This window comes from Parasteatoda tepidariorum, chromosome 10, assembly GCF_043381705.1.
Source record: "Parasteatoda tepidariorum isolate YZ-2023 chromosome 10, CAS_Ptep_4.0, whole genome shotgun sequence".
Classification (NCBI taxonomy): domain Eukaryota; kingdom Metazoa; phylum Arthropoda; class Arachnida; order Araneae; family Theridiidae; genus Parasteatoda; species Parasteatoda tepidariorum.
In genome coordinates, this window is record NC_092213.1 from 7,511,116 (window position 1) to 7,529,911 (window position 18,796).

The window sequence follows — 18,796 nt, forward strand, 5'->3', positions numbered from 1 at the left end:
GGGCTACCGAAGCGGGGGTGCCATCCCCTCTGCAGAGGATCAAAATTGTGATGGCATGTCTTCGGATCATCCTCCGGGATGTTTCCCAGACCGTCGCCAATAGCCCATTGTGCAGCTATAGTGCGACGTAAATTAACTGCAACAGCAACAGATTTAGTAAGCACCAGTCCCCATTTTGTACACGGAGAGTCTTCGGTCGGCGTGAATTGAAATCATGACCTCTGGGACATGGGCCCTACCCCTTACTAACTAGTCTAAACTGTCCTTGACTCATTTCGAAAGTTTGTGCTTCATCACTGAATTATCATTAGAAATAAAATAAGTAAGCGCATCTTCAAAGTTTATTATATTTTTTAGACTATGCTTTCGTAATATAATAAGTATCGTGAAACTCGTGATTTGAGGACCACTCTATGTTGTTGTTGTTGCAGTTCATTTACGTCGCACTAGAGCTACACAATGGGCTATTGGCGACGGTCTGGGAAACATACCTGAGGATGATCCGAAGACATGCCATCACAATTTTGATCCTCTGCGGAGGAGATGGCACCCCCACTTCGGTAGCTCGACGACCTGCACGCGAAGTCGAGCACTTTACGGTAGAACAGTTTAACGAGACCTAATACCGCACACCCTCGGTCCCTACGCAGACATATCCAAGTGGTCACTCACACGCACACTGACCGCAGTCAGTGATGATTTATTGAAATTACATACATTTGCTGACTTGTGTGCTCAATATAGGCTTATAAGTCATTGTCAAGTAGAAAATACAGATAGAACAATTTAGAGAAAGACATCACAAAGAATACATCCAGGGTTACAGCAGGATTCGAACCCGCTACCTCCACGCTTAACAGAGCGTTTGGACCGGCAATACCGCTCGGCCAGGGAGGCCCCAGGCGCAGTCAGTGATGCTTGACTTCGTTGATCTGCTGGGAACCGTGTCTGAACGATCAGTCCACTGCGGGACGATTAAAATTATAAAGGTATTGTTTTTTCCTAAATAATTTTGTATCCTTAATTGAAAGGTATATTACAGTACTGCTATTATAACGAATTTAGTTCTAGATTTTAGAACTAAGAGAATTGTTGTTCTCTTACCATTATTATTATAGCGTAATTCTGCGCTACATTTTAAAATAAAATTATTTGGAAAGGCAGTTTAATTTCATTAGCAGTTTTACATTTTAGTGCAAATAACATTATACTGCTATAAATTACACATTTAGACCACTCTAACTGCATGCGGAAGAAGAACCCCGCATGCGAATTCGGAGTTGCAAACGAGATTTTGATTGGCGAGTTTTTAGTGGTTAAATACTATTCACCAATCAGCTTCTCTTTCGCATCTCCGAATTCACATAAGCAATTTTTTGCATGCAGTGTGAATGGTCCTCTGATAGGTGTTGTGATCATGATTTAAAATTTTTATAAGAATTTATTTAGTTGAAAAGGTACTTTAGCAGGACAACGGTAAACAGTCAAAATCTTTAATAAAGCCCTAATTAATAAAAGCAGAAGAAAAACAAATAGATTGCTTACATAATTCTTTTCTTCATGATGAGAATCACCATTTTGTCTTATCTTTGATATAAGAAAAGTTTATTTTCTACGGATATCTTCTGAAGTTTATGAAACATCAAGTTTTTTGAAGTAAGTTATTGTCGGTGAATATTCATTCTTAAAAAAAGAAGTTTTATTTACGGAACTATTTATTTTCAGAGATATTATGTTCTGCTGCTAGAATCAGAGATATTATTTTCTACTCTTTTCTGATTTAATATTCCCCAGAATTAAACAGATAATTTTGGAATGGAATAAGTTGTGCAAAGAAGAATAAATAAAACGGTGAAATAAAAAAATAAAAAAGAGTCAGCTGTAAAGTTTGGGAACCGTTACTAAGTTTAGTCAGCAAAAGGTTTGATTATGGTTTAAGCAATGGTTTATGGTCTTAGCTAAACAGTATTTTTTAAAAAACTAAATCCAGTCTTTGTTAAAGAAATATTTTGCAGATTCATTATACAAATATTTTGCAACTAAAACTTTTTTTTTAACGTGCCATGCATGAGTCAAAACTACTGCAAGTCTATATTGAATGATCACCCCCCGCAATGGTTTTGTTACTACTCCACATAAAATAAAAGAACAAACATGACATCCCCCAAAATATAAATTTATAAAAATCACAAGAAAGCTAAAAAATTTTCTGTTTTCTTCTTAAATTCACAATAATTTTAAAACTATCCCAATTCATGACATCTTTCATAATAACAACCCAAACATGTTAAATATAAGAAACACATACAAAATTTAAAATTAAAAGAAAAATACCACAAACATAGCTGCCAACTCTACTTCATTTACCAGTGAACTACTGGATTTTGCCAATTTCTCTCTACCTACTGGTTTAATAAAATCTCTCCTGGATTTTGTAATTTTAGACAATTCCCTAAAATTAAGTAAGTTTCATTATAAAAACTCTTATCGAAGTAAGTTTTTCATAATTTATTGCTTGTTTGATTATTTAAATAAATATAACTAATGCATATAGGGACCACAGTCCTCCTGTTTTTCCTACTTCAACACCCCTTCTTTTTTTCGTGTTATTTCCTTCTTTTTCTTATTTTTTAAAAAATCTGTCATTTCTGCTATTGTATTGTTAAGTATTGCAACTGCACCTGTTTTTCAATTCATTCCTTTTGAATGGGGTGTGAGAGGGAGCAGAACTTGATAGAACATGAATTCTTTTTATTATGTCAGCTTGCTAATTCATGTTTAATTGGAGCGGAATAGAAATAAAATCGCTTAGCATAAGGAGAAATAAGATCGTGATACACATGCTTTTCCTTCTAATTTCCATTAATGTTTTAGCAAAATGTTGAAACCCAAGTTAAAATCTAGATAGTATTAATAATCGTATGCCAGAATCACGGCGATATTGTCACAGAATGTTAGAGGTTTTTTTCAGAAAGATTTTTCTGTTGGGAAGTAAAAAATTTTAAATTTCTTTTCTGCAGAAATTTTTAAAGTAATTTTTTTCTCCTAAGAATTATATTCATAAGATGCCTTATTCGCCATCAGAAAGAGTAGTTTTCTCTTCTCATTTGATTGTAATGAAAAAAAAAAGAATAATGAAGTAAAATTTTTTTTCCATTTCTTCAGAAATTTTCGAATTTCTTTTTTTCCCCATCAAGAATTATATTTAAGCGATGTCTTTCTCGCGCATAGAAGGGTAAAGAAATGCTCACGATTTTCTCGTTTTCATTTCTTAATAATGAAAAAAAAAAAAAAAATGAGGAACTAAAAAATTTAAAAAAAAGATATTTTTTACTCTATTGAACTAGTTTTAAGAGATGCTTTTCTTCCCCATCAAAAAGGAAAGAAATGCTCCTAATTTTTCTATTCTTATTTGAGAAGAAAAATTCGATAATGACTGGCTTCAACTAGAATTTCAATTTGATAATATTAAAGAAAAAGATCTGAAATCACGAAAATTTAAGAGATGTTTGTTCTAGAAATCATGTTATTTTTTATTTTTATAAAGAATTCCATATTTTACATTTAAATAAAATTTGACTGTGAGTGGGGATTTTGTTACAATTTCAAATTTGTTGCTAAATAATTATTTAATACATGTGCTTGTTCCATCGTAAATATATGTAGTGTTTTGATAATTTTTTTTGGTAATAATTGCTATGAATTTTTACTTGTTTTTTAAAAAAATCTAACAAATTTTTTTAATAATAATCACATGATTTTTTTAAAAAAAATATTAGCATTTATACGGTATACTAAAAGTTTAAATTGTGGATTCAAGAAATCTCTCCTTGACACACTCGGTTTGTGCCGATATCCTCGTTAATCCGTGCATGTTTCAATTGTTCTTTAAACAGCTATTGGTAGGAATTTTCCTATTTAAAAAAACAAACAAACAAGTCCCAATATTTTTTTCTAAAATTGAAAAAAACTCGAATCACTTATCACCAATCGCAAAACTCAAATTACTTGTTAAATTATTCAATTTTTATTCAATTTTTTATTGCTGGTGCAACCGATTTCCACGAGATTTTTAAAATTCTGGTTATTTATCATTTTATAATATTTCTACATGTGAAATTTGAATCGCGCATTTACGTAATTACTTTTTGATACGTTGAATTTATGCCAATAGTATCATTAATCCATGTAGTGCTTTCAATTGTGCTTTCGGCAATAATTGTTATTGATTATCTCAGGGTTTTTAAATATCCCAATGCATTTCTGAAAATATGGGAAATTCGAATCACACATTTGAATATTTAATTTTTATTGTCTTGATTCTATAAATTTTTGTTGTTGTTGCAAATATTGCTATTGATTCCCACATAGTTTTTAAAATCAGATATTTTTAATACGATATTATTTATTACAACACCCAAATTTTGAAACAAGACGCTCATTTAGTAACCCATTTTTGAAGAGTCCGATTCTCGTAACTTTTTCTAGATAGTTACTACTGTGAATTTCATAATTTTTTAATGTGATTGTGTGTTTTAATTAACAAAATGTGAAAAGGGAAATAATTAATGTGTTTTTCCCCCCAACAAATAGCAAGAGTATCGCCCATAATATTAGAATAAAAAATATATATTCAATTAAAAAATATTATAAACAATTTTATTTAATTCAATTTTATTTTAATAAATAAACTTGTATATAATATTTAAATATTATATGCATGTTTCTTTATTATTATTATTATTATTTTTTAGTAAACACAGCGTTTCTATTATGTTAAATTAGTGACCTCTATATCTGTTATTAAAAGTTCCTTGCAAAAATCAGAAAAAAATTCTGCCACAGGGTTAATAATAATTGTGTTGTAAAATAATAATAATTGAAAAATTCAGTAAATGATAGAACATTAATAAAATTTGAATTTATTTAACACAGATAAAAATTTCCTTGTCAAAGAAACTCATAAATTTTTTTTTTATGAAATGAATGTATTTTTAAATTTCATAAAATAATAGTTTTTAATCTAAGAATATTTTATTTAAATTTTTCTTAGCTCAATTTATAGAAATATATTGTTTATACAAATTACTTATGCATCATAATTATATATTTAAAGCCTCAATAAAAGTAAAATATCTGTCTTAAAAAATATTTCATCTTTTCAGCAATTTTAATTACTGTTTTTGAAATTTATATTGGCTATGTAGGGAAATAGATATTATTTGATTTAAATTACTATTCATGTAAATTTATTAAATAGCACATTATAACTAAGGGTGTACTTATATCAGGTAATATAATACGTTGTCCAATTTGAATATCGAAGTGAATTTTTTATTTGTTTTTCAACACTCCTATTTTTTAATAAATCTTCCTATTTTCCTTACTATTTTCTGAAAATTTCGGCTGCTGTCCCTGTGTTGTATTTTGTCTCAGAGTGTTAACATGCTTATTAGTGTCTCATATGGCTGCCATTTTGAGCTTTGCAAATGCATTTATTTTATTTATTAGTATTAAATTTTTTTTTAATGGTATTATAAATATGATGAATTTTTTAGTTTATAACCGTCGTTGAACAGCTGACCCAATTTTTTTAGTTTACGACTACTAATTTTCAACTTTGTAGCCTTGCAATTCTGAACCTAATCCAGAAGACAAGGACACTTATGGATCAAGTATTGGGAGAAATTTGCCTTTGTGGAAAAGGTTTTCCAAGGAGAGCAAAACCGCGAGAACCACCCATGGTTAGCCTGACGGCAAGGGAACTCTAATCCATGATCTGATACCACTGAGGATATTTCATGTCAGCACTGTGGTCGGTGCAAGCCGAATACAGAATTCGTATCTACCAGCCATCGTCGGGATCGAACCCGTTTCACCGCATTGGAAGGCGAAAGCTCTATCCCCTGAGCCACCGCGGCTCAAAACATGATTAATTCAAAATATTTATTGTCATTGTAGGTTTTCTATACTGATACCTATTTATTACTATTGCAGGAAAAATGCCACCATCACATAAAAGAGCAAAAATAGATGATGAAGAAAGTTGTATAACTAATGACAAACCTAGTACTTCAAAAGGTAAATGAATTGTATTGTGTTGTGTACCTAAATATTTACATCATTATCTAACAGGACCAACACAGAAAACATGGATGACTGAAAAACACATAGTAAACAGAAATGCAGCAAATATTAATATAGTGTAATTGCATAATAATTTTCATTTCTGTTCTTCCTGTTAGAATAAGCTTTCTGTTATCCTACTAGCTTTGGTTGTTATCTTAAATATTGTATTGAGAATTAAAGTAATTGAAAGGTAATTTCGTAATAGGAACAGTTAAAAACTAAAGTAAATTGGGAGGCGAAAGCCTGCCTCTAGCACCCTTAATTTATTTTTAACATATTAAGTGCCAGAGTTCCCATTATGGGNATAATAATTAATTATTTATTTTGATCTGGCTAATTTTGTTTGCTTTGAAAGCTACAGGGCTTCAAGTGCTGCTCATTTTGCGTCAAACCGGTATATTTGCGCATTACTGCGCAGAAACGGCATTTTATGTTAAATTTGCGCCGAATCTGCGCCAAAAAAATTTCGGGGACCAACTAAACATTGCCAAATTTCAATAGCATAAAAAAAATTTCTCTTGTTGATTTCATCGTTATTGAAGTGCCATCGTCTTCGTCAATGGCAAGCTAATGGCCTTCTTGCGCTATTCTATTTATAGATTAGTACCATGATCTTTGAATTAACTAGGGGACCATCCACTAAGTACATATTTTCATGTTGATCCTCAGAACAGTCAAGAATCACAAAGCTTCAAACTTTCCATTTCCCTTTTATTCATTTCATTTAATAAAGATAAGAATTAATTGAGTTTCATAACGTAAATTTTTTATCTGAGGTACCATCCACTAATTGCATATTGTTTTTAAACAATTATTTTACTTTATTACTATTTTTTACTAATATTTTTTTTTTACTTATTACATTTTATTGTTGTATTATTACCGTCAAAACTTTCAGTGCTCTTATTTTATTTTAGGAAATAACTTAATAATATTTAGAGACAAGATTTTAAATAAGTATGAAGAGAGGGGGTTTCAATATTTTAAATGCAGCAAAAAATCTTATGTTTTTAAGATTTTTCATTCAAAAATACTTTAATTTATCTTTTAATGATTTGATTTAAAGCAATTAATGTAAAAAAATTTAATTGTCACAGATTTGTTAAATATTATGAGTGTAGTGACAATATAAAAATTTACTTCTGACAAATTTTTTTTAGCTTCAATACTCATTGTATTTACCCTAAAAGAAAGACAAGCCCACAAACATCAGATAATAAAAAAAAGCAGCAGAAATTAGATAATTTTTTTTAAGAATTAATTCAGGTAATTTAAAATATTTACATAAAATGTAGTAGTTTATATGTTTGAAAATTTATGGTTATTAATTTTGCAAAAAAAGTAATTCATTGAACTTTTATAATTAGGTCATTCAATACTTCATAATTGTAATTTTTCATTTCCCCCCCCCCCCCTTCTCGAAACTCCAAAATGTCGGTAGTAATTCCGTAAAAGTTTCAGGGGATTTTTTGGGGTCCCACAAACACCCCTGGTAATAGGAACAGTTAAAAACTAAAGTAAATTGGGAGGCAAGAGCCTGGCTCTAGCACCCTTAATTTATTTTTAACATATTAAGTGCCAGAGTTCCCATTATGGGAACAAGTATTATTATGTTTTTTTTTTTTTGCTTTCATGTTTAAGTTATTAGCTTATGACTAAATATAGACTATAATTTATATATATAATGTTAAAAAACGATTTTTACGAACAAGAAATATTCATGAAAACCATGTTTTGCTTTATCTAATAATGTAAAGTCACTGGAAAGGGCAGGAAATAATAAATAAGGGGAAAAAAGGTAATTTAATAAGCTTTATTGTGTTGATATATGCTTTTCAGTTTTATGAATGATTCATAATGTTTATTAATATAAATTTTTTAGTTATTTTTTTTTATACTCCATACAAAGAAGTAGTGTTCTAGTAGAAATCTAGACAGCTCTCATCTTTCTTTGTTTGGCACTGGTTTTTACTTTGAAAAATTCAGTTAGAAGTTAAGCTTATAGTATTTTAATGACATTATTGCAGTGTCATCTGCAAAATCTAGATATTCCAAAACTATATCAAATCTGCATCTTATACCTGTTCTTTGAACATTAATCTAGATAGTATTAATCCTTCTTTGTCAGACTCCAGTTTTCACTTTGGAAAATTCGGTTAGAAGTCTATCAGCTTCCATGCTCTATTTACGGCTGAGTCAAATGCTTGACTAAAGTCGATTAAATTCAAGTACATATACTTGATCAAATAGACTTCAGTAGCAATTTGGTTAAAATTACAGTTGAATATTCTTACCTAAAGTTAAGTTTTTCTGAAGTCTATAGCTTGTTAAATTTTATTGAATTTCGATTTAAGAAGGAAAACTTTTCTTAAAGAAAATGCTCATTTGACGTTAATTATGGGATTAGCTTAGGATGTAAAAAATTAAGGGTAAAATTGAAAGCTAATATTCTGTGACAGATAGTTAAATCAGCTTGAAAAGATTTCTTATTCTACAAAAAAAATATTTTTTGCTAATGATATAATTTTGCCATCTGAGCAACTAAAGTAATTATTTGCTGTAATAATCAATAATAAAGTTGTAATGTGCCAGCTTATTAAAAATTCTGCAAAAAATAACCTTTTAAGATTTATTTTCTCATTTTAATATTACAAATGGAAGCTTTTAGAAAAAAAATCTGATTAAAACGTTATTTTGTTAATTATATTGTAATTGTTTAACAACTTATTTTATTTGGTATATTAAGTCCTGAAATACAGTTTTTTGTGTGGCTTTGTTTACCTTTTAATGTTACATTTTAAATTCAGATCTAAAGGAAATTGCGAGCTAATTAAATATACATTACCAACTGTAAGTCAGCTAGATTTGATGTAGTTTTTAAGTTTCTTTCCCCCCTTCCATTTTCAATTCATGATTTTTTTAAAAAGTTCATTAGGTAATGTTCTTATATTTTTTATGTCTTCCACTTCTTCTACACCACCCTTAGAAGATATATTTACTTTCTTTAAAGGTTCTTTTTTTATTCCATTTTATGTTTCATATTGCTTGATATATTCGAGGTAAAACACGAGGGTCATTTTTAAAGTAAGAACGGTAGGCGCATAGTGTCCGTAAAATGTAGCTTTGGAAACTAGGAATTTTTATTTTTCTGCATCATGCTTAAAATTTAAAAAAAAAAAAAACATATATATTTAAAGTAATAATAATATTTTAACATACTAGGACAAGGAGATAATTGTTGTTATGAAGAAAGTGATTGTTTTGCATTATCCATTATTTGTATATTTTAAATATAATCTTGTTCTTTATTGAAGTACAATAAGTTAAGTTTTTATGAAATAGAGTCCTTTATAAACTTATCTGTATTATTGTTGTAATAGAGACCGTTTTATCTGTGAAAGGCTTCAATAATTCTTCCATAAAATGTTTATAGTTTTTTACTAAATTTCTTATTGATATAAAAAGCTTTATTAGTATATGTAATTTTGATTATTGTATAATTTCAGGAAACAATGAGGATTGGCGTGAAAAAGCTGAAAGTTTTAAAGAGAGGCATAGGCATGCAATGAAACAAGGAATTCTGACTGATGTTTCATTTGCTGTGGGGCCTCAAGGAACTCCTCTTTATGCACATAAAATGATTCTTGCCTTGGCTAGTCCTGTTTTTGAAGCCATGTTTTATGGTTCTCTAAAGGAAACAGGTGAAACTATTGGCATTCCTGACATAATGCCCAGTGGATTTCAGTTATTATTAGAGTAAGTTTTGTTTAATTCTCAAAACAAGCTACTTGGAAGTATAAATCAGAGCATTATATTTTCCAAAATAACATAAAATTTAACCCCACTATCCCAATTACGATATTTGTAGATATTGCAATCTTTAACCATGAGTATTTGTGTTCTTTTAAAATTCATGTCTAATATACTCATCACTTTAAGAAATCCTTGTGGCTTTTGATTGTTAATGTTTGAATTATATTCAAAGGAAAAAGAAAAGTGTTTAAATCAACAGAAAATTGAACTCTGCGACCATCATCTCCACAACACTTTTTGTAAACCCTTGCTGTGCATATTTGAAATTTAATAAAAGCATTACTTTCCTAAAATAACATAAAACACAATATTATTGCCCATTGTGGTTGTACTTAAATTTCATATAAAAAGAAAACCCCTAAAATGTTATAAAAAGGCAACCCAATTACCCATATAGCAACACATTGACATGTTCTTGTAATACCCAATAGCAAAACTTGGTACTTTTTAGCACAGGGGTCCCACGGTACTTGAAAAACCTTGAAAGTCCTTGAATTTGGTTGAAAAACATCAGGGCCCTGAAAAGTCCTTTAATTCTGCCATAGGGTACTTGAAAAGTACTTGATTTTTTAGGAATTAAAATACTACAATTTTTTCTTACAAAAAAGTGTAAAAAAGTAATAAATAAATTCAAAGGGAAATTATAGAAATTTTGATTGATGCAATTTTTAATGCTTGAAGTGAGAAGAGGTTAAAAATGCAAAACTTTTTTCTCCTAGATTTTTCAGAGCAGATTTTTGTTCATCTCTCTGACTTTTTGAAAGCTGAAATTTCAAGCAAATTTTAGGTTTTGTAGCATAGTTTTCGAATGATATATAGTGTTTAATTGATTTAGAAATATGTTCAATGTGTTAACTTCATTATTACGACAGGTTAATATTGTTATCCTATTTGTTCTTTTAATTTATGTATGAAGGATAGTTAATTTTTTATCATTTATAATCAAAGTTTTACATTTACTTTTTAAGGTTAATAAATAAAATTTAGTTCTACAGGTTTCATGATTATGAATAAATATCGTGATTCACATAAACTGATCTTGATTTACGGATTAGAATTCATATTAAATGTTCTACGAATTGCGGTTTAACTGAAAGTGATTTATGAATCACATATCGAATATTGCTTTAAAGTGATTTGCAAATTACTCATCCGAATTCATATTAAGGTATTTTATAAATCACACATCATGATTCACATTAAGTGATTTATCAATCACACATCATGATTTCAATTAAAGTTATTTCTGAAATGTATAACATGGTACATATTTAAGTAATTTCAGAATCATGCCTCACAATTCTCATTCTAGTTGTTTACAAATCACACATTGCGATTCACAAAAGAGAGATTTAAGAATTAACACCCACAATTCTCATCAAAATGATTTAAGAATCACACATAGCTGTTTATATTAAGCATCTTTCGAATCACAAATTGCAATTTGAATCATAATGATCACCATTCACATGAAAACTATTAGCTAATCTTGCGACAGAATTCACATTAAAGGGATTTATGTATCTTACATTACGATTTATGTCTTGTTAATTCGTGTGTTTTGTATAATTTGCTATTCATATTATTCCGATTTAAGAAAGTGATACGTGATTTATGCAATCTTCGAGATTTATCAATTCTTTACTTTTCTTATAATTTTGATTTACATATAGTATATCTAGATTCATATAAATGCGATTTAAAAATTACGCTAGGTGAAAATTACGCATATTCACAAAATTTTAAAAATCACACTTCACATTTTAAGGATATATTTTAAAGAAAATAAAGCTCGGTAAGTCTTCATTAGTTATCTGTAAAATTTGTTCTTCAATAGATTTAATTATATTCGAAATACATTACTTATATTCTGAAGTAACAAAATAGAACATTTGATATTAAAATTGAAACAGATATGTTAAATGGATATACTTTGAAAATTTATCTAATTGTATACATTTCCTGTAACCTAAAATTTGATCTAACATATTTGAAAAAAAATTTTCTATTTTAATAACCGTGCAATTACACAAAATTTATGAATTATTTACTATGCTTGTTTAATGTAATATGCATTATACATTCATTCAGTTTCATTAATTCTAATTCACTTTATTAAATTTTCATGAAAAGTTTCACTGTGCTTGTTTTTAAATGTTGGCTAGTATCCTATGTCAATTAGAGTTTTTTTTGTCAATTGGAATTTTTTAAAGTGATTTGAAACAGCATTGTAACTATTGACCATTTGTATTATTAGCTGATAAATTCATTAAAAAATTTTTTGTTGTCAAATAAGAATTTTGATTTAAAAATATGCAATTTCTGCTTGTACATAATTGAAAAATCTGGTTGACATGTACTTTAGTATATAACAATAATTCTGAATAGGTCCTTGCAAAATTTGGTTCGCGGGCAGTCTCAAATCAATAACTTATAATCCAGCGAAATCTTAAAACTTATGCTAAATTCTGTTAATGAGAGGTTTACGTATATGTGATTCTTGCGCAGGTTGGATTCTTTTGGTTTGGCAAAATCTCGCCATTTTGAATCTTTGGAACTGCACTGAAATCTGGTAATATTGCGATTTTAATATCAAACATCGATTTTCGTATTTGTCTGATTTAAAAGTTATGGGTAGCGATTCATATTCACTTGAGTTTTAATTCGAATATTGTGATTCATAGGCATGATGCATGCGGTTTTAAAATCCTATATTATGTTTCATATTCACAATTTTTAAATCCAATATCGCGATTCTTGTAAAAAGTAAGTTTTTTCTTGAATTAATAACTGTAAAGGTGTGATATTCTTAGTAGATTAGTAGGCAATTTAATTATAAATGCTAATTTAAATTGTAATGTTTTGAGCCGCAATGGCTCAAGGGATAGAACGTTTGCCTTCTAATGAGGGGAACCAGGTTTGAATCCCAGCGATGGCTGGTGAATACGAATCTGCATCGGGCTTCAGTGCTGATGTAAAATATCCTCAGTGGTAGACGGATCACGGGTTAGAGTCCCTTTGTTGTCAGGCTAACTGTGAAAGGTCCTCGTGGTCTTTCTCTCTATGTAACACAAATGCAGGTTAGTTCTATCAAAATGTCCTCCACGAAAGTAAAATTTTTCCCAATACTTGATCCAGGAGTTCCCTTGTCTTCTGGATTGGGTTCAAAATTACAAAGCTATGGAGTTGAACATTAGTAGTAGTAAACTCAAAAAATTGGTCAGCTGTTCAACGGCGGTTATAAAATGCTAACTCAAAAGTTTATATTAAATATGAAACATGTTTGGTATGTAAATTGATATCGATTTTTTGTCCATTAAATTTTTAGAGTTTTTCACTTTGGGACACAATCACATATGTTCTTTTTATTAACTAGAGTGTAAAACTTAGACAATTGCTGATTAGCATTAAATGTGTCAATGCTTAGTCTGTCTGAGTTTGACGAAAGTGTCAAAGTTACGAGTGAGTATATTTTTTTGATTTCTATCCCTGATCGAAATTTTTTTCTCTTCCAGTTACATTTATACTGATAACATGGAATTCGAGAATGAAACGGATGCTTTATATGCCTGGTTCGCTGCAGATAAATACTGTTTATCGCATATGAGAGACATCTGTTGCAATTACTTAACCCATTGTACACTAACAAGTGATAATGTATGGATAATTCTAGAAAACTCAGTCTTTCTGAATTCCAAACCCTTGGCTGAGAAGTGCCTGATTTACTTGAAGACGAATATAGCTGGAGCGATGTGTAGTGCCAGTTTTTTGGACATAACTGGTGAAACTCTAAAAAAAATTCTTTCTATGGATTCATTGTACATCAAGGAAATAGAACTTTTGAAAGGTATTGTATGGTGGGCAAAAGAGAAACTGAAAAATGGATCCGAGGAGCCTCCCTTGCAACAGTTTTTAGAACCTTATTTAAGTCAGATACGCTTTGGTTGCATATCTCAGGGGGATTTTGTGGATTTCATTGATGTACACCACAATATAATTACTGATTCTGATGCTTTAGCCGTATTGAAATACATGACGGATAATAGAACTTATTCCTTACCCAATTGGTGCTCCCATAACGTGTATCCCAGGAGAGCGTGCGAAAAGAGGCAAGGTTCTTTGAAAATGACTCTGAATATTCGTTCGTATGCAGCGATTAAACCTCAACCGTCGTCTCGCCCCAACGAACAGTCGGGCAATCAGTCATCTCACAACTCGAGGAACGAGAGAATTCCCGTACATCCTCGGAATGTGAGTGGTCCGAGCAGAAGGCGAGAAGAAGATAACGATTCGCATTATTATTCATCTTCATTGTCTGAGGACGATGACGATGATGGGAGTGTTTCAAGAAGAGCTGTTGCTGCCTCGAATGTGGATTCGGATGACACATCGTCTTCGTACAGCTCTTCCTCATCAAGTACTGCACAATCGTTCTCTTCTTGAGTTTTACCTTTTAGTTTAATTATTGTTTACTGGTGATCAATAATAAAAAAAGTGATTACACACAAATGGAATAAGAGGATTTAAGTTTTGCCCCATTTGTGTGCAGGACTGCATTCAAATGGGATAATGTTTTTTTAATAATAAAAGAGAACTTGGAGTTCTTTTTGGAAATGTAATTACACAATTAAAGATTCCCAACTTATTTCAAAAAATTTTCAGAAAAACTTTTAAGTCACAAAAAGGGTAAATGGATCAATTAGGATTTTGAGATGTTTAACAATGAAAAACAACTTCCCCTTTTATGAGAATATTAAAAAAAGAATTGCATGAGTAAAAATCTAGATTTTTAAAAATTTCGCAAAAAAAGCTGTATTAAAAAGTAAGGATAATATATTTTGCACAAATGGGAATGGATTAATGTAGTTTCCACTAAGGGGTTTAATATTGTAAAAAATAAAATTTCATCAGTGAGAATTGCATTTTTTTTTCAAAAAATTTTCAGAAGAAACTTGAAATTATAATAAAAAAATAATTAAATAAATAAGAATCTATCTTTCTGAATGGTTTAGAATACTGAAGAGAATTACAAAATAAAAATCTTGCTTTTTAAAGATTTCGGGCAAAAATCGATACTGTAATATAGTTAGCACTAACGGGAAAAAGTGTGATGAAATTTTTTTCTTCTGGAAAATGTGATATATTATGGGAAAGTAAATAAACAAATGGTATTCTGAAGATTTTTATCAAAAATTCTTCAAATAAAAAGACAAAACTGACTTGAAAATTATTAATGAAGGAATTAAGTAAGGATTTGGCATTTTAATATTTGCTTGAAAGCTTTGTACTGTAAAAAAATGTGATACATAAATGGAATTCTCCATATTTAACCATTTAATTCGAATGCTCACATTTTTTAAAAGTTAAAAAAAATATTTGTGTTTGTTTAGGTATTTTAAGTTTATGTATATTTTTTAATGTCGTACGTATGTGATATGTATGTATATGACTGTAATATATGAGCCTGTAAATGTAAATTAGCATATGGATTTAAAAATGGTAAAACAGAAATTCATGGAGAAGAGTATCAATATAAAACAGTTTCAAAATGATTTAAATAAATCTTTAAATATGTAACTATGGGCCTTTTGGCATTTTCTTTGTTTTATATTTTATTGTGAAGTATTTACTCTGAGTATCTTTCTTTGATCTTTTATTCTAACTGTGAGTATAACACCTAAATAAAGAAATCTACACCAAATTAGTAATTGTAAGGTGAAGGAATAAATGTCTTTATATATCTTTTTATTTCAGGGTGGCTACCCACCTGGAAAACCTGTAATTATCAGGGAATTTTTTTATACTGGAAAAAACCTGGAAAAATGAGGGAAATTTGGGTAAAACCCTGAAAAAAATCAAGGAATTTCGAAGAAAAGCTGGAATTTTTCTCTTAATTTAAATTATTTTTCCATCCGTTATGAACACCTTTATTTAGATGTAAATTTATCGTAAAAAAGTTGAAATATTGGTTTAAAGAAAATTATTTCAATGAGTTTTATAAAGAGCACTGTTAGGATAAAATACAGTATAAAATGGCTCTATATTGAAATGTAAATAAATATAAAAATTTATTGGTTTCTAATCACCTGGAATTTTCTTTTGCTTAATAAAAATATGTTAAACAGTACCTATCCAAGGTTGTTTTGGGTCATTGCTATTTGGTACATTTTGTGCAAAAACTATTTAACACTTAAAATTTGCAGGGATTTGCATATTGTTTCCTTCACATTAATTCCAGACAATATATTAAAAAAATAGCATTTTAAATGAAATACTACATTATTATATAGACTAATATTGACACTTTTTTTCCTTGTACCTATGCTACACTTTAGCAGAGAAAAGAACAGTTTACTTGGAAATTGTAAGATTTTTAATTTGAAACCTGAATTGAGTGGCCACCCACTTTTTAGGTGCAATAAAGACAACTTAACAAAAATATAAACAACTGCATTGATTTCATGTATCGTTTTTCATTTTCTTTTTGTGCATTTAGCGTGATTGTGGCTGCCTTTGCAAAATTCAAAATTTTGGGAGCTACATTTTGTATATATTGCAGTGTATGTAATAAAGTTTATCTTATATTCATGATGATTTTGCTTAATGTTTTTATTTTATTACTTTTTCTGATCATTTCCATTTATTGTGTTGTATGCAAGTCATTTTTTGTGATCTCTCTCTATATCTTTTTCAAAATATGTAACTAATTTAAATTGATTTATGGCTAAATAATATCTCTTAAAACTGCATAAAAGAGAAAATATCTTTAAAAATGTTATACTATAGTCCAGTGGTGGCAATTTTTTTTAGACTACGGAACCCTAAATAATCATTCTTCTTTTGAGGGAAACCAGACATTATAAATAAAGTTTATTGAAGTAATTGTGAACGTGATTAAGGAATTGTAAGATTATAATCTATAAAAGACTATTTTGAAATATTTAAATAGAGGTGAAGAGATCTTAAATCAAGCCTTATCTCCGAGAGTTCAATTTGTATTCTTTGTGTTAATTTCAGTCTAGCTCTGAATTTATTTTTAGTGAATTAGCTAAAAATGAATAGAATAAGAGAAAAATTACTTCCTTGAAATGAAAACTGAAAAGAACTGCCATAAATTTTGAAAATGGTTTATAGGGTTACAAAGTTTATATGGTTATTTTTATTAAAAATATTAGTTATTTTATTTCGATTTGACAAAGCGTAATGGAGAAATACTAATGCAATCTTTTATAAATGCTTGTAATTTTTCATGATTTGTTCAAATATTGTTATTAAAAATGTTATCTCATTTAAAAAATGCAGTTCCTATTTCTTTGGCATTTTACTTAAAATAATTTCCTAGCCTATTATCGAAAGATGAAATAAATAATGAATTATAGGTTGGATATAAATATAATCTGAGGTTTCAAAACTCTGGTTATAACCGCTTTAATTCTTTCATGAAACCCTAGGGTTCAACGGAACAAAGTTTGGAAACTGCTGTCATAGTCAGAAGATCTAGGGGTTAAATTTGAAATTGACTTAATTTTTTTAAAGGAAATATGGATGGCTATCAGTGAAGTATTGATTTCAGACGCATTTTATTACTATAAGCGAGAGAAAGTAGGAATTTAAATATGGTTTTTATGAGCTGCAGTCCAGCATCCTATCCAGTGAAAGATGTATTTTAAAATGTGTTTTTATTGAAATTTTAAAATAAACCTTGCTAAATTTTAGTTCAGGGCTGATTGTGCTCCGGAAAAAATCCGGATTTCCGGAATTTTCGCAAACTGATCCGGAAGTTTCCGGAGATCGAAGGTCCAGACGTTTCAAAAAATCATTGATCACAGAAGTTTCCGGAAATCATTTTCAAAGGTGGAACTTAAAAACACAATTTATTTTATTTGTTTGTAAGGGAGAGCCAGAGAGATACTTTATAAGCTCATATTCATGATTAATATTCATTTTTTATCAGTAAATAGTTGTTATAATTATATACTCAAGAAAGGAAGACATGTTTATAAATTTTAATTTCTTCTCCAGGTATGTGTAAATGGTATCGGTATGTGTAAAATTTTTAATGTTTTTAAGTGAACTAAGAAATATTGAGAAAAAGGAAAAAACCTTGTTTAAATTTTTTTCTAATTTTTCAATTAAACTTTTTTTTTTTTTTAACTCAATGAATTTTCCGGAATTTTGACTTGGGCTCACAATCACCCCTGTTAGTTTGATGTTTGAAACTGTCATATGATGTCTTAAAAAAAATAGCACAGTAAAATATTACTGTGATTTCATACTACAAGGACAGTGCAGAACTAGTCTTCAATAGCAAGAAAAAGGTTAGGAAGAGAAGAAAAAGAACAAGTGTAAATTTAAAGTTTTGTTTAGGAAAAATAAATGTCATTTAATCTTGGAATAATTGTTTTTTTTTTTTATCGGTATAGGTATGTTTTCAGACATCACAGTTATGAATGAAAATGAAATTTTTTTTGGAGGGGAGATATAAAGTAGTGGCTTTTTTAAATTTTTTTTTTAAACCGTCTGTTTAATTTATGGCAAGCATTATAGGCCGATGCAATTTGTATTATACTAAGTGTTTAAACTATAATAAGTGGCTAAGCTTCCTCTTCTCTGCTTTTTACCCGCCACACAGAGTGCAATATCCGTAAAATCTTAATTAACATAAAATCCATTTTTACCGTAATGTTTTATATCGTAGTTTTTACAGTAATATTTATTTGATTACAATGATTTTAAAGTGAATCTTCCTGCAAAAATTGGGCTATGTCACATTTTTTAAACGTAATATTTTACGGTGAAATGCACTAGCACGCAGCGCACCAGTACTTTTTACCATAATTTTATCCGTAAATTT

General features: G+C 29.3%; 1 protein-coding gene across 1 annotated transcript; it reads left to right on the forward strand.

Annotated features, from left to right (window-relative positions):
- Positions 1-1,393: 1,393 nt before the first annotated feature.
- LOC107446406 (BTB/POZ domain-containing protein 6-A) lies at positions 1,394-16,533 on the forward strand. The gene is made up of 4 exons (XM_016061038.4): positions 1,394-1,656; positions 5,998-6,081; positions 9,636-9,885; positions 13,458-16,533. Exons 2-4 carry the CDS (start codon positions 6,003-6,005, stop codon positions 14,383-14,385), a joined length of 1,257 nt encoding a protein of 418 aa, XP_015916524.2. The 5' UTR covers positions 1,394-1,656; positions 5,998-6,002; the 3' UTR covers positions 14,386-16,533.
- Positions 16,534-18,796: the final 2,263 nt, after the last annotated feature.

Excerpts from the sequence above, each read along its gene's own strand:
- LOC107446406 (XM_016061038.4), top strand. The coding sequence starts at position 6,003 with ATGCCACCATCACATAAAAGAGCAAAAATAGATGATGAAGAAAGTTGT. Across the intron at positions 6,082-9,635 it reads CAAACCTAGTACTTCAAAAG|GAAACAATGAGGATTGGCGT; the intron begins GTAAATGAATTG and ends GTATAATTTCAG. Across the intron at positions 9,886-13,457 it reads GGATTTCAGTTATTATTAGA|TTACATTTATACTGATAACA; the intron begins GTAAGTTTTGTT and ends TTTCTCTTCCAG.